This window comes from Olea europaea, unplaced genomic scaffold (assembly GCF_002742605.1).
Source record: "Olea europaea var. sylvestris unplaced genomic scaffold, O_europaea_v1 scaffold572, whole genome shotgun sequence".
Lineage (NCBI taxonomy): Eukaryota > Viridiplantae > Streptophyta > Magnoliopsida > Lamiales > Oleaceae > Olea > Olea europaea.
In genome coordinates this window covers 164,363-188,190 of record NW_019264058.1, presented here as the reverse complement: position 1 = coordinate 188,190, position 23,828 = coordinate 164,363, and the positions used below count along the sequence as shown (strand labels likewise).

Sequence of the window (23,828 nt, the reverse complement as noted above, 5' to 3'; positions counted from 1 at the left end):
CGTCAAAAAAATCAATTTTTTTGCCGCTATTTCACTATTCTAGACATTATTTTTTATTTCTACATTTACAAGTGAAACCGATTTTTCTCTTGAACGTTTAAAAAATTAATTTTCATAATCACTATCGAATATGTCCTAAATACAAAATTCAAATCTTTACATGCAAGATATTTTATTGAAAGGATGCGTAATTGAAAATAAATTTAAAAAATTAAATTTGAAATAATGGAAATCAAAACCGGAGAGTAGTTGGTTCCAAAATTTATTTTTATTTTATTTTTGTACAAATTATATTCGTAAAATTTTATTGTTTAATAAAAGACAATACTAACAAAAACATGCCTTTGTGGATGCGTAGTGCTTTCATTAGACTCCCACTATTGTCGTCTTTCTTTCCTATGGATGGCAACGGGAGGAGTATGGGATGGGTCTGTCATTCCCATCCTCATCTATCAAGTATTTTTGTTATTTTACCCCACACTCATACCCAATTAAAATAGGACAGGGCGGATCTCCTACCCCATTTATCACCCTATTTATTTTTTCTTTTTCTTTTATTTTATTTTTTATGTCATTAGTATGTAAATAATATTATTTTTTTACCAATTTATTAAAAACGAATTATGTTTTCTTTAAAAATGATGATAAATCTATTATTTTTGTTTGATAAAATCTTAAATTTGAAACTAATTTTAAACGGGGCGGGTAGCGGGACAGGGACTATGTTTCCAGTACTCGTCTCATACCCACTTCAAGGCGATGATCCTCCCTTCGTACCAGTCTCATTTACTCGTTTAGACGGGTAATCCTCGCCTCGAATGGGGCCCCCATTGTTATCGGGTTGAACGAATTTTTTCATCATCCATATTCTTTACTCCTTTATTATTTATTTACATCATCATCATCATCATCATCATCATCATTATCATCGATTTATCTGAGAGTGTGAGTGAAAGAATTCTAATTAAACAGAGATATGTTTTAGTTTGTTGTTCTTAAAGATTTGAATTTTATGTAACCTGTCAAGTTCTTATAAAATAATGTAATTAAATCATGTTAAGATCGCATGGAAATTATTTAAGGTTAGCAAATATTTATTAAAAGAAAAACTATTATAAGAAGTCTCTGTTTGTGCCCCATTTTTTTATTATTTTTTTCACAATATTCATTTTCAATCACACATTTTTTATTAAAATTATATTATATATAAATCAAAAAAATTTTCTTCTTTCTTAATTCTACATTTTCTATCAATTTATTATTTCATAATACATTACCAAAAATTAATAGAACTCAAACAGGGCCAAATTCCTGAAAGAGTCCGTATAGTTATGTTGTACCTTTCAAACGGTCACCACATAATTAATTAAAGATAAGCTAAATTAATATTCTAAAGGCTCCTCTGTAATAAATAATTCATACCTGTACTCTTCAGTTCTTTAGCTTCTCCCCCCCCTCTCTCTCTCTTTCTCTAGACTCTCCGAGATCCATCCTCTCATTCTCTCTTTTACCGTTCGATCTCCAGAACCTAACGCTCTTCATTTTCGAAATTCAACTTTTTAAACAAATTAATTTTGTTTTCTTTGTCGTGAGAAAGAAAAAAAACTGCGGAGGAATTATGGGGAAGAGGAGGTTAATTGGTGGTGGGGTTGCAGTACAGTGAAATGGGTGTTGGTTTTGTAAAATTCAGTTGGTTTAATTTTTTTGGGGAGTACATTAATTTCTTGAACAGCGTTTGTTGTTTTACTCTGATCGGATAAAGAAATAGCATTGGAAGCGTCGCCGTTTCTTTTGAATAATAGATTTTTTTGGAGGTTGAAAAAAAAAAAAAGAATTAAAGATGCAGCAAGATCAGCGAAGGAAGGTATATATAATTTGTAATATTTATATTTTTTATGGTTATATTTTCTTTCAATCCTACTTGAAGAAATTAGAGATCTTGTTCGTTTATGTGTACACGATGACAAATTTTTAACTATTTCGGAAATTTGGAATTAAAATGTCTTTTAGCGTAGGGCCGAGATTTTTTAAGAAATTTAACTTGTCTGAAGTTTAGTTTTTCGAGTGCATTTCCTTCCATTGTTCTTTTAGAGTCAATTACAGAGCTGGTTTGGTGCCTTTTTTTCTGTTGGGTGCGGGGGGGGGGGGGGGGGGGGTTGAATTCAGAGAACTGGAAGTTCGTACAACTCGAATGTATTATCATCTGTTGATGTTAGTTCCCCAGGTCTTAATGAAAACAATTATGACTTTCCCAAACTTAGTTGAAGTTTGATATATCAACATATTTAGATGTTGTTTTAGTGGGGGGGGGGGGGGGGGGGGGGGGGGGGGGGGGTTGAAGTGTTGAATTCAGAGAACTGGAAGTTCGTACAACTCGAATGTATTATCATCTGTTGATGTTAGTTCCCCAGGTCTTAATGAAAACAATTATGACTTTCCCAAACTTAGTTGAAGTTTGATATATCAACATATTTAGATGTTGTTTTAGTTGTTTAGAATGGACATGAATTCGTTAATTTTTCGAATTAATGTAATATTATATCTAAATACTTGGATAGTAGAAAAACTATTGTCACTGGTTGAATAGCGAAATGTCATATAATTGTTTTTATGAGGACCGGCTATGTATTCTTTTTTTTTTTTTTTTAATATATAATTAGAGCAGAGAACCTATTGTTGTCAAAGGGGAATCTTGTGTTATAATAGAAGCAGAAGTGATTTGGATTATTCAAGAATCGAAGTTTTATCTTATGGTTCAAATTACTAGATTTTTTTAGAATGAAATGTAAGACAGGACGTGTGATGTGTGTATTTATTTGCTTTCATATATCCTATATAGTAGAGGATATATAGGAGTCAATAGATTCTGTATTCATCGCTTCATATGAGAATTTGTTCATTTACAAAATTGATAGGATTCTGGATTCTTAAATTTTTAATGACATGGTTTACTGGTTTAGTTTCGATTTCTTTAAATTTATTTCTTATCAAACAATATTTTTAAATAGATTAATATATTCTGGCTGTTATAAATGTCTTTTCAATTATTAAATTTTGTTAAGATATCATAGATTATTTTCTTTTAAATAGAATGGCGTTTCTGGAATATGTTTTGAATGGTTAACTTTCAGGTGAAGTTACTGGTCTCTCCACCATGATTTGACTATGTTTTAATGATTTTGCAGAACCCCAAAGAGACGGAATTTTTTACTGAGTATGGAGATGCCAACAGATACAAAATTCTGGAAATTATAGGCAAGGGAAGCTATGGAGTTGTTTGCGCAGCAATTGATACACATACTGGGGAGAAAGTAGCAATAAAGAAAATAACAGACATTTTTGAGCATATCTCTGATGCTATTCGGATTTTGCGTGAAATTAAGTTGCTTCGCCTTCTACGGCACCCTGATATTGTAGAAATTAAGCGGATCATGGTGCCACCCTCTAGAAGGGAGTTCAGAGACATTTATGTTGTTTTCGAGCTTATGGAGTCTGACCTTCATCAAGTCATTAAAGCTAATGATGACTTGACACATGAGCACCATCGTTTTTTTCTCTATCAGATGCTACGGGCACTGAAATATATGCACACAGGTAACTAGGCTGTGCACATAATAATTACTGAATTGCTTATCATTTGCATATGGATAATCACCCTGCAGCTATCCTCATATCAGCCTTTTCTGTTTTCTTTTTCTTGTTTTCCTCTTGTGCTAGCTTGGGAAGACTATAATTTAAACATGGTAATTATCAACTTCATAATTCTTATCCAGAGCTTGTTTGGTTTTCAGCTAATGTGTATCATCGAGATCTTAAACCAAAGAATATTTTGGCAAATGCAAACTGCAAACTCAAAATATGTGATTTTGGACTAGCAAGAGTGGCATTCAGTGATACCCCAACAACAATTTTTTGGACGGTATTATTTCTTATACTTTTAATCTAATAGTTTTGAACCTTTTGCCATCCCATCAATATGGAATACTAGCATGTTTATTGTTCTTGTTTTTGGAAGTGTGTCTGTTTTCATAATCTTTGCTGATTCTTCTCTCCTAACCTCCAGGATTATGTTGCTACAAGATGGTATAGGGCTCCCGAGCTCTGTGGATCTTTCTTTTCCAAGGTAATGGTCATATTATCAGAACTCCACTTTGTGATTTTGGCCACTTATTTTTTAAACATTCTTTTGCATCTGGTTCAATATACCATTATCCAGATGATGTGATCATGTTTCTTGATTGCCTATTCTTTCGACCCAACAAGACAAAACCATAATTGGCACTTATTGGAATTACCATTTTGTATGCCATATGCAATCAAGTGCTTAATATCAGATTGCAACAAGCAGTTACAATATTCTTTGATTCCTAAGCATCCATCGGAACTAGGCAGGTATCCTTAGTTCAGCTTTGTACACAAATACTTGGCTACACTCTGTTGTAACTCTTGAATTCTGCGAGCTTCATCCCCCTTCATTTTTCTATAGCTTTTAACCTTATAAGAAGCTAAAAGCAGTTAATGTATTTGCAAATTCAAGTGTGTTAGACAAGGATGTTGGAAATAAAAGCAAGTATGAAGACCTCTTACCCCTAGAAGCTATTAGTCCGAAGTCAATGAAATAGCGACTCCTGTCGTTGAGGTGATCAAAATGCCGAATCTAGCAATGGTTACCAACTCCCTACCCGCCTCGGAACTCATGTGAAAATTTAGAGAAACGAATGAAGATTACAGAAACAAAAAATTTTGCAAGGAAAATACCTAAACACAAAGAACTCTAAGATGATGGAGGAAGGGTGCTGGAGATGAAATCTGAGAGAACGTGGTAAAACTTGGACGAATTTGCAAGAGAATCTAACGAAAAAATGCAGAATTAAAAGTTTCGAAATGAAGATGATTAGCCTTTTATATGAGGCTAAAATGGATCCCAGCCATTCGATTGATGCTCATCTAATCCTAGCCATCAATCTCTCATTAAATCTGAGGCGTAGAATTCAAAAGGTTTTCTCAATTGACACCTCAGATCAATTAGTGATGTGCACGCATCATCCGAGTTCGTCATCTTCGATAATCCACAACTGCAACCATCATTACGCATTTAATGCGATGGTCGTACATGTATTAGAATCCATAACGGTTCGGTTACCTGTTCTTGGGAACGCACGCAAACATCAAATTATTGGCACAGTTATCGAAGACAAATCATTAACAAATGAGCCTCGACAGTTCAGCTTTTTCCTTCCCTAGCCTTAAAAAACTTCAGATATAATCCCAGCAGCCTAAGCAATTCGACAATGCACTGCCTCACCTCAAACAAAAAGTTCAACTATATCCAGAAGCCTCAGCAGTTCAACAATTTACTGCTTCGGCTTCAAACAAAAACATTTAGCTATAACCCCAGCAGCCTCAGCGGTTCGACAATGTACTGCCTCGGCTTGAAATTAACTTCAGCAACACCACGAAGCAATATCAATACTAAAGTCCAATCATAACATAAATGACTATACTTGGACTTGGAAGACTATTATTAGTTGCCAAAAATTCAAGAAATTTTTCAAAAGAAACTTAGAAGGTTCTATTCCAAATTGAAGTCCAATCATAACATAAATGACTATACTTGGATTTCGGGGACTATTGTTATGTCTTATCAGATGTGGCTCCAACGTGGCTAACCCGTTGTAGCCCTTGGCCCCACCCAGGACAAGGTGTACGACGTTATGACCGAGGCCCTAGGCTACATTGACTTCCAGTATCAATACTTCAGCCGATGCTCAACATCTCCGAACCTGAGGTCCGCTAGCCGAGATCGAGGCCCATTATCGAGGCTATGACTCTGAGGCGCCTTCGCTATCGCTCCCCCAAGAGATTTGCTCCTTCACAAATATCTTTTTAAAATGATTGATATAACGTTTGTCATAGAGTTTGAGTGTCAAGTCTTGTCAAACAAAGTGGTGATCCTACCTCTCAATAATTGTAAAATGGGCTAATAAATCAAAGGTGATGCCTAGGATGAGATATATGGATTGTGGAGATGATGTCACGTGTACTCCCATCTGAGGGACACAATTCACCCTGCACTATTATAAATACTCCCCCATGTTCCCACTGTAAGGCTAATGCAATTTCACTTACAAAACTCAATACCAGAATAAATACAAAACAATTCATCTCATTTTTATTCTCTTACGAATACAATTAAGTTTGCATAAAGTTCATTAATCACAATTGGTAATTATTGTACAATCGTTTTACAAATGTATCGCCGGATTTCGAACGTTATCGTCCCATGCCTTTGAGCTGCTTCCACACTCTTTTTCAAACCGTTTTAGACCCTTTGTGTGTCTTAGTGTGTTAGACTTTTGCTTACGTGTGAGCGGGTGGGTCCAATATCTGTTGTTTATGTGGCCCTAACCAGAAACGAGGTCAACAATTACGGAATATGTTTTGAGTGCATTAGATAGCAGTAATGCCTTCCCTAGATTTGAACAATTCTTATTTTTGTTCAATTATTTTGTTCTTGACTTCTTGTGAATATGTCTTATATGTGTTGTACTTTGCTGCAGTATACACCTGCAATCGACATTTGGAGCATTGGCTGCATCTTTGCAGAGGTCTTGACAGGGAAGCCATTGTTTCCGGGTAAAAGTGTTGTGCATCAATTGGATTTAATTGCAGATGTTCTTGGAACACCATCAGCAGAAACCATTTCTGGAGTATGACATGTCATCGTTTAACTTTATACTTGGGTGCTTATATGGTACGGTGGTTAATCTTTGAGATTTATATTCATGGATGCAGGTGCGTAATGAAAAGGCAAGAAAATATTTAACAGATATGCAGAAAAAACACCCAATGTCTTTTGCTGAGAAGTTTCCTACTGCAGATCCTTTGGCAGTGAAATTGTTGAAACGGTTGTTAGCATTTGATCCAAAGGATCGGCCAACTGCTGAAGAGGTGAGTTTTCCATATTATTAGTTGCATTCTATAGCCTGCATGTTCTAAAAATAGGTATTACCTAGGTGGAGCTTTCAGTAAGTTTTCTTTTGTACTTATTTGGCTTCTATTTTGGTGTTATTGGGTTTATTAGGCATTGGCTGATCCTTATTTTAAGGGACTGGCTAAACTTGAAAGGGAACCTTCTTGTCAGCCAATTTCAAAGCTGGAGTTTGAGTTTGAGCGCCGACGAGTGACTAAGGAAGATGTCAGGGAATTGATATTTCGAGAAATATTAGAATACCATCCTCAACTACTCAAGGACTACATGGCTGGAAATAATGGCACTAGTTTTCTGTACCCCAGGTTTTAAACTCCTCCAATCTACCAGATCTATGAGATTGTAGCCTTATATTGTATACATTAATCTCATTCTATGATGCTATTATTTGCACTATGCAGTGCCATTGGTCACTTCAGGAAGCAATTTGCCTATCTTGAAGAAAATCTTGGGAGAAGTGGACCTGTGATTCCTCCTGACAGAAAGCATGTCTCTCTTCCACGGTAAGATTTTTTGTTTGTTTAATTTTTGGGGGTCTGTTTTTTGCTTTTGCCTTCGATTAATTCTTTTATTTTGCGATATATACACATGTGCACATGCACAAGTGATGAACTCTTTTATCCCACATACACACATGCGCATGAGCACGCGCGCACACAAGTGCTGCTGAAGTAGTGAATATTCTCCATTTCCCTTTTTGTTTCTTCATTCTTATTATTTTTAATTAAGAAATTACTCATTTATCGAAAAAGAATAAGTGCATTTCAATAAGGTAGGAAAAACACTCTTAAGAACAAGATGAATCAGCATATGCATCAGTTAGGTGCCAACTCCAATTTTCACTGAACAAACAACTGATCTCAAGATGTCCTCATATTCTTTTGTATTCTTGCACTCAATTTATATGCACCTTGTGTATTGCTGCAAAAGCATGTTAGTTTTTTTTTGGAAGATACCAAGACTCGAACTGAGGGTCTCCTCTTCTTTTGTTGGTATGCAACCAGTCCTTTTGGAAGATAACAAGAACTGAGAGTGTCCTCTTCTTTTGTTGTTATGCATGTGTATTTATACATCTCTGATACCAGACAGAAGATGAAGTAGTTGAGTCATGTTTCAAATCCTTTTCTCCTATCATGCAGGTCTACAGTAAATTCAAGTACCATACCTCCAAAAACCCAACAGAACGTGTCTGCTCTCAATCACCGGCAAATTACAGAAGAAATGTCCACTGGGATTATAAATCCAGATGCCACATTTGGAAATCTATCGAAGGTTGCACGTGTACCCCCGCCGCGGGTGCCCACCGGTAGGTTCTACTTTGGATTATCATTTCTGCTGTGGCTAGTAACTGATGTGATGTTGAGTGAAGCCGTTAGAAAGTCTTGGATGTCTATTGAATCACAAAAGAAAGCATAATTTACCAAGTCGGATAATAACCATCTCCACTTACCATTTTTTAACAATGGAACAACTCTATATAAAGCAGTGAACAACTCTGTAATATTAAAATTTCAAGAGGAGAAGCGGGTGTCAATGCTGTTAAAGAACAGGAATAGTAGAGAGAACATCTAATATTTGGTTGGGGGATCTTTAGAGTTTTCATTCTGTATAAAATTGACCACACCTTTTATGATTATGTTATGATTTTCTTTCCAGTAGCAATAATTTCAGGTGGGGTCGTGTATTTAGTTTTCATTCTGTATGAAATTGACCACACCTTTTATGATTATGTTATGATTTTCTCTCCAGTAGCAATAATTTCAGGTGGGGTCGTGTATTTAGTTTTCATTCTGTATGAAATTGACCACACCTTTTATGATTATGTTATGATTTTCTCTCCAGTAGCAATAATTTCAGGTGGGGTCGTGTATTTAGTTTTCATTCTGTATGAAATTGACCACACCTTTTATGATTATGTTATGATTTTCTGGGGGGGGTCGTGTGTTTATAGAAAGCTGGGTTGAATAGAATGTATGTTTTAATTTCGATAATACTACAGAAGTTTGTACAGTTTGACAGGGAACTTTATGCTCTTCACTTACTTCGATACTACATTTTGGTTCTATTTAAGTGACATTTCCTTCTCGTGTGCAGCCAAGCCAGGAAGAGTTATAGGACCAGTTTTACCGAATGAAAATATCAAACATATCAAAGAGACCTCTGATGGGAAAATGTATGTTCAGAACGCTATCCTTCCTCAGTCGATCTCTCCGCATTATTTCTTTAGGACTAATTCTGGGAAGAAACACGAGAAGGGTTGGACAGGAGCTGAGAAAGAATCACCACAGGTCAAATCACACACACAACAATACACGTCAGTTAAATCAACATCTAGCACAACTAGTGACATCAACAAAGCACAACCTCAGCCATACATGCAAACTAAATTAAACCCAGGGATGAATATCGAAGTTAACAGTAATCCATATTACGGCACACAAGCAAAAGTAGGCCTCAATGGCCAGCTTGCAATCGATGTGAAATTGCTGCAGGCTCAATCTCAGTTCGGTATGGCTGGGGCTGCTGCCGTTGCTGTGGCTGCTCATAGAGAGGCTAGCGATGTTCAGCTTGGACTGACTTAGTGAGGATTTCTTTGAATGGTCTTGCAATGACAGGATCAGTTTATTCAGATATCTGAGGGTAGTTGTGAGGTCCTAAGTCGAATAATGTGTATAAATTGTCAAACAATTCACATGGTGTCCCCCTTAGTGCGATAGAGTGAGGTTATCTTGTCAGAAGAGAGTTCTAGTTTAGGTCACTGTAAGGTGGCAATTGTCACATCATTGATTGTTAAATAAAAGATAACTTTTCATTCAATTTTCCAGGTTTTCTTGCTTTTGCTTCGAACTTCAAAGGTATTTACGTGTATTGTATATGAAAAGAGTTTGTTATGCTGCCAGATCTTGAGACATTGCAAAACGGATAAACCACCCTCTAATTTTAGCTCTTTCCTTGTCTACATTTTTTTTCCTGTTTGTCTCACCAATTTGGATTCAATTACACTCACAAAAAGCAGCTACTGGTAAAAATGGTAGATCAACTGTTAAAAATAAATATTCGGACGTATGTTTGTAAGAACTAACCTCGAGTTAGGTTTGAGTACTAAGGTCTTGCTTTACAGCAGTTAATTACTTGATATCACCACAAACTTGCATAAATCAACTGAAACTCCTATTGGGGTCGCTTATCAACCACTCAAACATATTCAACAGGCAACCGTTCCTGAATAACAGCGAGTCTCGAATCAGGCAAACCATAATGGGGTTCCCTCATTCGCTCATACAAAATAGGATGAGAAGGCGCTCCCCTCAGTTTCTTACTGACATTTTTATCTGTCTTAGTTTATGAAACTCTAATATCCAATAATTCAAAATTTGAAGCTATTGATACCTAGCAAATAAATACAGCGAATAAGTCTTACGAAATTAAACTTTCCAGATGATCGTGGATTTGATCTACAAGGCAAGAAATTTTTAAAGAATGTGTGGTTAAAAAGTATGAAAGAATTTTGAATTGATATCACGCTTTAGTTAGCGATGATTTATAGCTTAATTGTGCTATTTAAAAAAAAAAAAAAGAATTCCTCGTAAGACATTGTCCGTGGAGTATGAAGGGTTAATTTGGTACTGATGTTAGTGCTTGGTGTCACTTGGCCATTAAATTTTATTTTATTCTATATGCATCACTGAATTTAACAAAAAATTTCATTCAAATCACTAATTCAGTTTGACATCCTTCCATCTTTAAACTAATATTTTACGTATTTGGGTGGGATTTAATTGAAAATACTAATGGCATGATGACTTGGCACGTAGATATATAGAATTTTCAGTTAAGAAATAGACGTCATATTGAATATGTGATCAAAATGAAACACTTTGTAAAGTCAGTGATCAGTTTAAAACTTTCTAAAGTTCATATCACATTAAGTGCAGAATATTATGTCAACAATGCAAATAGCAATCTAGAATCTAAACTGATGCATACAAGTGAACATATAGATTTTTTGGTCTTAACAGCTCATTCGACCTCATTATGTAAGAACGCCATATACACTCCTTCAAGGTGCCCCTTGTCATTGGCAGGAGGATAAATCCATATGTACAAAATAACTTCTTACAGATTGTTGCTAGAATAGTCTCATGATGTGGAGCCCACCATGAAAAAAAATTGCCAAAAAATACCTTACCCACTCCTCTATGTGTGTATTCTGGCAGTATTCTGTGAAAACTTCTTCTGTACACCAAGCATGGCTCATGGCAGAATTGGAGGGAACTCGCCAAGCACATTTCAAATGACACACCTTAGTGAATTACAGTACTCCGTTGCTTGCAGATAATGTTTGATCATTACATCACATGAATATAAATTCTTGGGAAATAAAGTGAAAAACAGGAAGATTCATTGGAACTTTAAGCATAATCCTTTACACATTCATCGTAGTTTACAAACTACAGTCAATTGCACACTCAACAAGTATTTAACCTTAACAATGAATAATCCAACGCTAATTGGAACAATCCAGAATTTATTATCATGGCCGAGTTTGGATATCCACCGTTCTTCATGAACTCGAGAGGCGTCCCTCCTCAACTGCTGCCCAAGTCTGAAAATTTAATTCTTCCTGTTAAATAAGAGGATAAAATAAAAGGGATATGACCGTAGTACAGAAACGAATGATGCAGCCGTAGAAGAATTTCATCATTTCAAATTGTAAAAAGGAATATAGTCATCTTTACCTTTCCATTGATCATGTCATGAGACACCAGTAAAGGTACTACAGAGTTGTCTCTTGATGCATTTTTGTAGTAAGAGAACAAAACTAATTGTATAATTGCTAGAACAGTTCCAATTCCATTTGGGGCCTGCAGTTCAAGCATTAGAAACTGAAGATTCCGTGCAGCATTTCTACTGAAGCAAGTAGGAAAAACGTACATATATGAAGGGATCGAAACTGAAGATTCCATACAGAAGAAAAGAAGTGCTCATCAAAAAAGTGGAGAGGGACAGGTAAAACGGCATGAATTCAACACTCCTCGTTTTGATCACCAGATTCTGTCCAACATATGTAAGTGCAAGAACATAAAACTAATCGACGGGCTAATTATCTTAAATGCAGCAAAGCACGTACAATTATAAACAAAGGGGAAGCAAGCATTGAGACGAGGGAAGCACTGCTCAGGAACCCAATGGCGACGTGACGAACGTCAAGGTCTATTATCAACAAGCTCCCAATGACGATAACGGCAAATATGCCTAAAACTGCCAATAGCAATCCAATCACCCTCACCTGCTAGCAACATCCAAATATTTACCAGATGATTACATTTAAATTAATGTAGGCCAAAACAAGAAGAATAATTTTACCTTTTCTGTTTTCTCTGCGTATATTATGAAGAGGATAATGTAGACAATCTGGAAAACTGCACCTACCGAATTAACGGTGGTAACCGACAAATTATCAGAAGATATCAAAGGCGAACCGTACCAGGCACAGATTATGCAGTTCAGGAGCGCGTATATATATGGCAACCCCGAGAACTGTTCTGTCGACTCGTTCCTGATTATTCTACGGAAAGTCGGCCTGGAAATTAATATAAAAATCAGTGGATTTTGGCAGGCTCTGTGCTATTGCATCAAATAGTATCAAGTATTTGCATAAACTCACACTGGAGATACAAACAATACCAAAGCAGAGATGTTTCCTGCAATATATAATTCATGAACTTTTATTCAGTCAAGCAAGGAAAGAAGATCCAAGTAAATGAACGAACACATTTGAAGTATCAGTGGAATCAATCTGGAATACTTCTCATACAGTATAAAAACACAAATTATTATTCCCTATATATGTGTTGTTAATCCATAAATATTACGATGAGGCACAAACCCGCGATTCCAGCTGCATCTTTGCAAATAGATAAAGTTTGAAATGAACCCAGAAAAACCATCAAATCCTTTTTGTTTCTGAAAACCCAAATTATAAACAAGAAATCTTCCTTTCCAGCTCGTTTTCTCTGTCCGTGTGTTCATAAACTGCTAAAAGTAAGAGTAATTGCCCTGGTATAATTTGAGGCTCGCCTGATTTTAGAAATATTCACTCACTAATGCTTCTCAAACAGGGGCTATGGCTATGGACAGGGTTTTCATTTGTCTGTGGTCTATATTATGATGAGGAATGGAGGCGTGGCGCAATTTTAGAATGTTTGCACCATATCATAACAAATGAGTTTATATATACGTATATAAAGAACGAATACGTGGTTGAAAATGAATATTAAAAAAAAAAAAAAAAATTTCAAATAATGATTGTCAAACAAAGAATAAATGTCACACAGTTGAAAAAATATTTGAAATTAATATATATATTATCTTTCATATTTTTCAACAACTTTGGGTGCGTAATCTCTGAAAATTTCAATAATTCATCTATAAAATTTTTAATGTCGTTACACTTGTAAGTAATTTTATTTCTGCAAAATATGAAGTTAATTAAGGGTTTCAAATTGATTTATTTTGAAAATATCATAAAAATTTTATTTTTGAGAACATTTTAATTTTTTCTTTGAGTAATCATTAATAAAAGTCTTACCACTAATTTGCTTCACCATAGAGATGTGATCAGAATGGACAATTACAAATAGTAATATCAACATCACAATTAAAGACAATACTGAATTTTCGTTCATGATGACCAAGAAATGTAAAAAAATATTGTTTTTGGATTATAAATTCGGATGGACAACTAAGTTCCGACCAGACAAATTTACAAAATAGGTATATTTATAGAATATTCTGTTTTTATGATTAACAACTCCCACACGGCACACGCAAAGAAATGTATGTTTGATAAGCCAAAATTTTCCCTATAAAATGAAAAATGAATTCCAACTTCCACTTTTGCATTGTTTGATATTATTTATTTATTTATTTTTTACCTAGAAATCATTTTCCACTTTTTTTGCCACCTAATCTGAATTCCACATTTTCCTTACCAGTTTTTTTTTTTTTTTTCAATAGAAACAAATTCTAAGAATTATTGTACAAAAATATTTTCCTTTAATTGACAATTTTCATGTAAAACAAAGTCAAACAAATACCAAAAGATAGATGATTTTCTTGATTTTTTTTTTGACAATAGAAACAAATTTCATCCTCAATACCAATAAATTCTATCCCTTTAATTGACAATTTTTATATAAAACAGAGCCAAACGAATGCCAAAAAATACTTTTATTTCAACATTTTTCACATAGAAAATTATACCAATCAAACACAATAATTTAAAATTTTCAGGAAAACAATTTCTAAACAATTCAATTTCCCGAAAGTCATTTTCTTTCCATCCAAATTTCATCTTCACAACCAAACGGACCCTTATTGAAAAAGAGCATAGTTTTGAAATAACAGCTCAAATGTCCAACTTAATTAAAGATCTGTTAGATTTTATAAGTTCAAATTTCAATAATTCATCTATAAAACAATTTCTTAGTTCAAAATCACATTTTTATTGAAATTTGGAGGAAAATCATTTACATTATGATGCCAATTTTTACTTACTTTAGGACATGTTAAGGAGTTCATGTACAATTAGTTACTTTTGAGAATGTGGGATTGCAGGATACAACCGAGTTGTAACATCTAATCACAATCTTTGATTTTGTGCTTCCGCAACTCCAAATCACTATAATAAAATGCTTGGTTACTTCTACTCAAATACAAATAATTAGCAACTCTATTAAAGAAGTTAGTCTCTGATGACACAAGTTCTTTACTTGTAAAGGCGATTTACAATAAATATTAAGAGAGTCAAAGACTCAAAGTGGAAAAGAAAATTACTCATTTTCTTTCTCTTGTTCGAAACTATGCACAAAACTAGATTCATGTATTACACCGTAAATTATAAACATAAAAGGACACATTATTAAGCCCATGTTTGACTATTTTTATTTCAAAATTCTTTATTTCTTATTCTCATTTTTAACTGCACATTTACACAATAAAATATTTAGAGCGTAAATCCAAAAAAAAAATTATACTTTCTAACTACACATTTAAAAAAAAAAAAAATCATTATTTAAAACATCATTTTCTTCTAATTTCTTTTTATAATGGCATCAAACGGAGGCTAAGAGCCTAGAATGAATATGTTAAAGGGGAATTTATGAAAATATCCAATTCCATACTTATCAATTGAAAAGTGCCTAATTTTGATAACTTTTGCAAAAATTGTCATATTTGGTATCAAATTATCTATTATATCCTTAATGAAAATGAAACAATTTTTCCTTCAATTTGTCACGAATTTCAAGAACAAATAGTTTCCATGAGAAGTTACATTAATGCTAGTTAATATCTAATGGATTCATTTGCCTTTATTATCTATTAGGTATTGACCAATAATTTTAGGAAAAAATGAGGAAGATGAAGTAGAAAAACCATTAAGTGCTTGTTTAGTAAGAATTTTGATAATTGATTTTTTTTACCGTTAGAGATAAAGTAGGTTCTACCTGTGAGAGAAGAATTCAAAAATAACTATATACTACAAATTCATAAGAAAATCATATAGTTTCATTTCAAGAAATTTAATTTCACCAAATTTTCAAGTTGATTATGCTCTGCACTCTTGGTAGAGTGTAATTTCTCTTTGAAATTTTGCTTTTGTTGATATGTTGTGTTTAGTAGTTTTTGTTCTTGACATTTCATGATGTTGTCAATTTTTTAAAAGTTGTTATCGACATTTAGATACTGTTATTTGGACATTTGATAATTCATTTGTTTAGAACGAAATTTCTTTTCGAGAATTTAATTTCATCCAAATTTTCAAGTTGATTATGCTCCGCACAATTCTTGGTGGAAAATAATTTTTCTTTGAAATCTTGCTTTTGTTGATAAGTTGTATTTAGCAGTTGTTCTTGACATTTCATGACGTCGATGACATTTTAAAAGTTATCAACATTTGGATCATGTTTATTTCGACATTTGATATTTCATTTGTCTAGAACGAGATTTCGTTTTGAACGCGAGAATTCTCTACATTTCATGACATTTTAAATGTAATTCTTGATATTTCATAAATATTTTATTTATCCATTTACAGGAGAAGTGAGCATTTAATACATAATGGACATGGTACTTCTTTAAATAAGTTATGTGTCAAGTTATTAATGACCAAGACAATTGTTAATTGTATGAATAATTTTGTACTCATTGTGGAATTTAAAATTACCAATGAGGGCATTTTGATAATAAACAAAATTTGGAACATGTAGAAGTAGGCGAATCCCTCTTGTTAGATCATTTCTGGAACACACCCAAGAATATTTTAGTTAGAGGAAATTTCACATCATGTCCATTTTCACCTCGTGATTTGCAAAAATGTCCATAATTACAAAAATGTCTATTTTGAAAGAATTTAGACCAAAATATCCTTATTAACAATTTATAATTTCACACTAAGAAAAAAATGAATATTTTTGCAAAATTGTTATTGCCCAATAAAATTTTGACACATAACCTGTCATATTTATTTCAAAAGTATAGATGTCAAATCACAATAAATGTTATATTTTTTATTAACTCAGAAATATCGAGAACTACATTTCAAATGTAGAGAAATATTATATTCAAAATGAAATGTCATTCTAGACAAATGAAACGAAATGTCGAGAAACATTATTTTAATGTAGCTTCTTATGAAAGATACTTCTCGAAATTCGTGACAAATTGAAAAAAAAATCAAATATCGAGAATGACATTCAATTGCTCCATTTTTTCATTAAGGGCATGATAGATAAGTTGACACTAAATTTAAATTAGTGAAAACTTGTTCACTCAAACTCTTGAAATTGGACATTCTAGGAAACGCCTCAATATGTTAATGTGAAGCCAAGTCTGACACCCTCGTGCCGCCTCCACCTACGCGTCAATCATCCCACGTCCAATTTGTCTGCACCTACCACACCAAAAATGGGCCGCCAGGCGTCTCTCTCGTTGTTGCTGTACGTGTGTCGACTATTATTTTGTGTATTGCAATTGAGTTCCTAGTATAAAAACCCAAGAAATTGGAAGGGAAAGAAATCGATAAATTAGGATGAATTGATTGCTGCAGAGGAAGGTGCTTCATTCTCATCGCTTCACGACAATCTCTCTAAAATTTTCTTTCAGAGGGGGGCTTTTGAATTATTATTCTCTTCCTTTTTCATTGGATTCATTGGGTTTGGCGGATCCTGCTTGAAAATTAAGTGTCAGTTGATGCACAAATCCCTTTTGATTTTTTTATTCATTTTCTGTCTTATTTATAGTTTCGTGATTTCGGTTTTTTAAAGTTTAATTACTTTAGATCTGTTGTCAATAAGGTGCTCTTCATTATCATTGACCTAATTTCATCAATTGGGCATCGCCAATCTATACTTTTGTACGTGTATCTATTTGTTTGCTCTGTATATATAGCATGCGTTGTACTCTGATGAGTAATTGGAGCAAATTTGGAGTTCGTATTGTTATCTCATTTGGCCGAGTTATTAGTGCTAAATCCTTTGTAGTTGTATGATCACCCTAAAGAAATGTAAAAACTTGGCCTTTTATCAGCAAGATGATCATGGCAAATATTTGTTCAATTTCAATAGAAACACTCGAGGGAACGTTAAAATTCATTCTCTCGTTTGTGATGTTTGCTGTTTCGATATTGATCCATTCAAAGTTGACCTGACGTTATCTATCGAGTTGTCAAGTAATTTACATGTAAAACCATCTTTTGCTATATGCTGCTTTGTATAATATGAAATTATTTAATTATTATTAATATTTTTTGTAGATATCATGACGAAGCACACACCCAAGAATATTCTTATTACCGGTGCGGCTGGATTCATTGCTTCTCATGTTGCAAATAGGCTCATTCGAAACTACCCTGACTACAAGATTGTCGTTTTAGACAAACTTGATTACTGTTCCAATCTTAAGAACCTCCTTCCCTCAAATTCGTCGCCTAACTTCAAGTTTGTGAAGGGTGACATTGGCAGTGCTGATCTTGTCAACTATCTCCTCATCGCCGAGTCTATTGACACGATAATGCACTTTGCTGCCCAAACCCATGTCGACAATTCTTTTGGTAACAGCTTTGCGTTCACCAAGAATAATATTTATGGCACTCATGTCCTATTAGAAGCCTGCAAGGTCACCGGCCAGATCAAAAGGTTTATCCATGTAAGCACGGATGAAGTCTATGGAGAGACCGACGAGGATGCTGTAGTAGGAAATCATGAAGCCTCACAACTGCTGCCCACAAACCCATATTCAGCCACAAAAGCTGGGGCTGAAATGCTTGTTATGGCTTATGGGAGATCTTATGGATTGCCCGTGATTACCACCCGAGGAAATAATGTTTATGGTCCCAATCAGTTCCCCGAAAAGTTAATTCCAAAGTTCATTCTTTTAGCCATGAGAGGGAAGCCCCTTCCAATTCACGGGGATGGTTCTAATGTGCGAAGTTATCTTTATTGTGAGGATGTTGCTGAGGCATTTGATGTCGTTCTTCACATGGGAGAAGTTGGTCATATTTACAACATTGGAACAAAAAAGGAAAGGAGAGTGATTGATGTTGCCAAAGATATATGCAAACTGTTTAACATAGATCCAGACAAAAGCATTGAATGCGTGGACAATAGACCATTTAATGATCAAAGATACTTCCTAGATGATCAGAAGTTGAAGAATTTGGGTTGGACTGAGAGGACCACGTGGGAAGAAGGGTTGAAAAAGACCATGGAATGGTATATCAGCAACCCTGGTTGGTGGGGTGATGTGTCCGGAGCACTGCTTCCTCATCCTAGAATGCTTATGATGCCTGGTGGAATAGAAAGAAATGTTGACGGACCTGAGAAATCTGATTCTGGGAAGTCTGAGTTTTCAGGCAAATCTAATCAAACCCGAATGTTGGTTCCTGCTTCTAAGAGCAATGGTACATCTCAAAAACCACCCTTCAAGTTCTTGATCTTTGGTAGGACTGGATGGATTGGTGGGCTGCTTGGAAAGTTATGTGAGAAACAGGGAATTCCGTATGAGTATGGAAAGGGACGCCTGGAGGATCGCCCACAGCTTTTGGCAGACATCCTAGCTGTTAAGCCAACACACGTGTTTAATGCTGCTGGTGTGACTGGTAGACCCAATGTTGACTGGTGTGAAGGTCACAAAACAGAAACAATTCGAACCAATGTTGCTGGTACACTAAACTTAGCAGATGTATGCAGAGAACATGGGCTCTTGATGATTAACTTTGGCACTGGCTGTATATTTGAATACAATGCCACACACCCTGAAGGCTCTGGGATTGGATTTAAGGAGGAAGATAAACCCAATTTCAGCGGTTCTTTCTATTCTGAGACCAAGGCCATGGTAACTCCCCCTTTCCCTGTGAAATTGTGCTTGCGTAAGAATTGTGTGTTTTTTCTATTTATATTTGAAATTATGAATAAGCAAGGATATATGCTCTATTTGTCTTGCTAATCAGGTGGAAGAACTATTGAAGGAATACGACAACGTTTGCACGCTCAGAGTTCGAATGCCGATATCTTCAGACCTGAACAACCCACGCAATCTCATTACTAAGATTTCTCGGTACAATAAGGTTGTCAATATTCCCAACAGTATGACCATCTTGGACGAGCTTCTTCCTATTTCAATAGAGATGGCAAAGCGGAACCTGAGAGGCATATGGAACTTCACAAACCCTGGAGTTGTCAGTCACAATGAGGTTTTGGAGATGTACAAAAAATATATTGATCAGGATTTCAAATGGGCGAACTTCACACTTGAAGAGCAAGCTAAGGTGATAGTTGCTCCTAGAAGTAATAATGAAATTGATGCCTCCAAGTTGAAGAAAGAGTTCCCCGAGTTGCTGTCAATCAAGGAGTCCTTGATCAAGTATGTTTTTGAACCCAACAGGAAAACCCCCGTTGAATAAGCACCTCAAGACTGTCAACACGAGTGTTGGTGCTGGATTTTGCATCAGTTAATGTGGTCCCCATTACCTTTTTCTACGTTCTTAGCTTTAGCCATTGATAGTTCTTGGTTACAGCTTATATTTGTGGCTTTTTTGATTTATAGAGGTTTTTACTTTGTCATGGATAATGTTTGCTCCTATATCTCTTTTCCATTAGCACGCTGGGGTGTAACATACGGTGTACTATTATGTGAAATTTTTGTACTTGATACTACTACTTCAGTTCTAGCATGCAAGGGTGGGGATGTAAATTGGGATGTGCCTTAGGAAAAAATCAAATACGCAATCTTACAATACTCCTAGTTAAAATTAGGTTACAATTGCGCATAAAATTTCGATTGAGAGAGGATTTCCTTTCCTTATTCAACTTGGATATAATCTTCCTTTTCAAGTAAAAATCAAATACGCAATTTCACAAGATTCCTAGCTATATTTGAGTCATAAAACCTAATAATCTCCACCTTGACTCAAATTCCAATACAACAAGCAAGGCTCCACAAAATTTCTCCACTTGAGAAATGACCTCGTTTGCATTAAAATGAAATGCCCAATCCCCTCAACGCAGTAACCAAAACTCTCCATATAAATCATCGCCCTCTGCAAGACGTCCACAAGTGACACATGAACCCTACTCTCGGGTTCCCAAAATTTCATCAAGGAATTAATGTTTACTAAACAGGGTCGAAGCACATCCTGTAGCAGAAATCATACAAAATGCCCGAACAGAAGTTCCCTTGCTAGAACTATCGCCTTTAATGTCCCCAAAAGCATTACAAACATCACTAACACCATGGTACCTACGCTCAATAGATCCAACTCCAACAACTGAACACAGTGCAACTGCTGAAATTGGTGGCAAAGCGGAATCACCAACGATCCCTCGAGCAATGTTCTAAACTGACTGAAAACCCATCACAAAAGGTACTGTACCAAACTGAATATCCACCACAGTACTGAACTTGCCCAAATATCTCTTAATTGATTTTGTGCTCCCCTGCAATATGTACAACTGAGACCTTCTCCATCCCTCTAGTACAACCCGGACACCATTTCAGACCTTCAAGACTCCACCTCCACCAGGCATCCAGAGTACGAAGCGAGATGAGATTCCTTTTCAGGTTTGTAATATGTTGAACCTGATCAATTGTTCTGACTGTCCCGTCCCGCAGCCTAAATTTGACTCGATCGATCCCAGCAAAACTGGTTGTTTCTTATTACAACTCCACCTTGCTAAACAGTCTTATATGTCTAAAAGAAATTTTGATTGAAACATATACAAAGTGAACATGCCAAATCGAGAATCGACTCCTCGTCATGCCTAGATTTCTAGTCAGATACCACGATCAACATCACATCTCCGCCGTCTAAAAAATCCTCAACTACATTTGTTTTGTTTCAAGTCAAAGGTTGCGCTCTACGATTTACAGCTAAATCACCTTTAGCCTGCAACTTATTGCAATCCTTTCGAATATCCTTTACGTCTGCAGTAGAAGCAAAACAAATTGCTGTTATTCTTCGATCTGCTACTCTGTCGACCACTATGAGATACAAGAGCATCCTCATCCCTCGATGTAACTCCAACCAAATGCTTTGACTTCTCCTTTGAGTATAATGCATCATAGACGTTGTTTATAGTTAAAGTATTATGACTATACAAAATAGTGTCCCGAAATGATACACAAGAGCTAGACAACAAACACAACAGGATCAATGTCAGATCCTCTTCATCGCACTTAACCTCCAATATCTCAAGATCTGCAACTATTTCCTTGAACACAACAATATAGTCCTTCAGTGACCCTCATTCCATTATACGATGTGAATACATCTTCTGTTTTAGAGCCAGTTTGCTCGTGAGACTTTTAGTCATACATAGCTGCTTCAGTTTCAACCACAAAGTAGCCGCTGTTTTCTCCTTCAAGACATCCTACAGAATATTGTTGGATAAATGAAGATGGATCTGCGATAAAGCCTGCCAACCCTTCATTGTTTATCTTCCGTTGTCCAATCAGCTAGCATCTTCTCAAAACCCAACAACGCATCATCCAATTCCAACTACGATTGAATGACCCTCATCTTTACTTGCCACGGACAAAACATTGTATTGCGATCCAGTAGTGGAATGACATACTTCATAGTAGTCATCTCTCAAAAAATCTCAACCAATCCATAAAAAAACCAAGCTCTGATACCACTTGTTGGATCCAGAGGGATTGTAATGAATGAGATTAATGACACAATATAAAGTAATAAAGATCACAACAAGAAACAAGATTAAAAGTAAAGAGTGTTAATCACAGATGAACGATGTATATTAACTAACAATATGGATATAAATTACAAACACAGCAATAATGTTTAAATAAAACTGACAGATGTGTCTTGTATTTTTATAAGCCACATTCCAAATCCTAGAAGAGTCTTAAATGGTAAGAAAGGTTACAATTGCGCATAAAACTTCGACCGATAGAGGATTTTCTTTCCTTATTCTACTTAGACTAGTCTATCGCACGGGCAGGATTATTTTGAACCTCATATTAGCATTTTTAATGTTGATATGAGTTTAGTGTTTAAAGAAGAAGCGATTCAATTAGTTATAAAATTAATTATTTGAGGTAAACTATTTGTGATATTAATTTTGAAATTGAATGATTCAATATAGTAATGACAAAAATGAACAGTTTAGCTTTATACAAAGAAAAGCAGTAATTTTCACCAGTAGAAAAAAAAATTTGAAATAATTTTAAATCAAACAAATTTATACTGGACAAATTTTGAATAGAAAAAAAATTTCTCCTTTGAAGGAAAGAAAAGCAGTAATTGAAAAAAATTAAATTCAATCATAAAGAGAAAAGAATTTAAAACAAATTTAAATAGAAAAAATTTATCTATAATACGAACAAAAAATTTTAAAAAATAAATTAATCAATAATTTTCACCAGTAGAAAAATTGAAATAATTTTACATTGAGCAAATTTATATTGAAAAAAAAATTTAAATAGAAAAAAAATTGTTCTTTGAAGGAGAGAAAATCAGTAATTAAAAAAATTAAGTTTAATGAGAAAAGAATTTAAAAAAATTAAATAGAAAATAATTTATCAACAATATAAACAAAAAAATTTAAAAATTAAATAAATAAATAAAATAAATTTTCATCCATTGAAAGGAGAGACAATCTCTCCGTGGATGGAGATATGCTCTCCGTCAACGAAGAATTTTTTTTCTTATTTTTTATTTAAATTTTTTTTGTTCATATTATAAATTTTTATTATTTTGGATTTAAAATTCTTTTCTTTTTATGTTAAAATTTATTTTTTTTCAATTTTAATTAAATGATATTAATATATTATTTGTTTCATTTTTGTAATTCTAATTTGTTTAATTACATAATTTTTTTTAAAGTTTGTTTTGTTTATATTATAAATTTCATTTTCTTTTTAATTTTTTTCTCTTTATAGGTTGGGTACATTTTCTCTCCTTTAAAGAACTACAAATAGGTATTATATGCATCTTTGAATTATTGAATAAATCTACAATCCTCTTTACAAATGCAAACAACAACAAAACTGTAAGCACTACTAACTGGACCAAACACACTCAAAGCAAACTCTTGTAGGCCTCATTAAAAATAACAAACAATGAAAAAAAATTTAAGCTTCTCAAGTAAATAAGTGTAAAGAAAGAAAGATTTAACTAACTTTTACACACTCAAAAAAAAAAAAAAAAAAAAAAAAAAAATAAATATATATATATATATAATAGTGTGGACGATAATGGACTTTTACTATCTAGTCTTCCCGAGCCATAAGAAAGACTAGTTGGTCAATTCCTAGG

The 23,828-nt window shown here is 34.4% G+C and overlaps 3 protein-coding genes across 7 annotated transcripts; 2 read left to right on the top strand and 1 right to left on the bottom strand.

Annotated features, from left to right (window-relative positions):
- Window positions 1-1,429: 1,429 nt before the first annotated feature.
- Window positions 1,430-9,811, top strand: LOC111389247 (mitogen-activated protein kinase 19-like). Its single transcript, XM_023014140.1, has 10 exons — window positions 1,430-1,864; window positions 3,186-3,594; window positions 3,792-3,919; window positions 4,064-4,123; window positions 6,561-6,710; window positions 6,796-6,951; window positions 7,085-7,296; window positions 7,393-7,494; window positions 8,131-8,297; window positions 9,086-9,811. Exons 1-10 carry the CDS (start codon window positions 1,841-1,843, stop codon window positions 9,571-9,573), a joined length of 1,896 nt encoding a protein of 631 aa, XP_022869908.1. The 5' UTR covers window positions 1,430-1,840; the 3' UTR covers window positions 9,574-9,811.
- Window positions 9,812-11,371: 1,560 nt separating this feature from the next.
- LOC111389252 (bidirectional sugar transporter SWEET2-like) lies at window positions 11,372-13,211 on the bottom strand. 3 transcript variants are annotated; one of them, XM_023014149.1, is made up of 7 exons: window positions 12,882-13,210; window positions 12,660-12,696; window positions 12,359-12,575; window positions 12,123-12,281; window positions 11,927-12,046; window positions 11,731-11,856; window positions 11,372-11,615 (listed from the first exon to the last, which is right to left on the bottom strand). In XM_023014149.1, the coding sequence occupies exons 1-7, from the start codon at window positions 12,940-12,942 to the stop codon at window positions 11,556-11,558; spliced, it is 780 nt and encodes a 259-aa protein (XP_022869917.1). In that variant the 5' UTR covers window positions 12,943-13,210; the 3' UTR covers window positions 11,372-11,555. The 3 variants fall into 3 exon arrangements, with proteins under 3 accessions (XP_022869917.1, XP_022869918.1, XP_022869919.1); XM_023014150.1 differs by having other exon boundaries at window positions 11,372-11,597; XM_023014151.1 differs by lacking the exon at window positions 11,927-12,046 and having other exon boundaries at window positions 12,882-13,211.
- Window positions 13,212-16,983: 3,772 nt separating this feature from the next.
- LOC111389260 (trifunctional UDP-glucose 4,6-dehydratase/UDP-4-keto-6-deoxy-D-glucose 3,5-epimerase/UDP-4-keto-L-rhamnose-reductase RHM1-like) lies at window positions 16,984-20,220 on the top strand. 3 transcript variants are annotated; one of them, XM_023014169.1, is made up of 3 exons: window positions 16,984-17,108; window positions 17,808-19,387; window positions 19,503-20,166. In XM_023014169.1, the coding sequence occupies exons 2-3, from the start codon at window positions 17,813-17,815 to the stop codon at window positions 19,953-19,955; spliced, it is 2,028 nt and encodes a 675-aa protein (XP_022869937.1). In that variant the 5' UTR covers window positions 16,984-17,108; window positions 17,808-17,812; the 3' UTR covers window positions 19,956-20,166. The 3 variants fall into 3 exon arrangements, with proteins under 3 accessions (XP_022869937.1, XP_022869936.1, XP_022869935.1); XM_023014168.1 differs by having other exon boundaries at window positions 17,023-17,237; XM_023014167.1 differs by lacking the exon at window positions 16,984-17,108 and adding an exon at window positions 17,260-17,723 and having other exon boundaries at window positions 19,503-20,220.
- The last annotated feature ends 3,608 nt before the right edge of the window (window positions 20,221-23,828 follow it).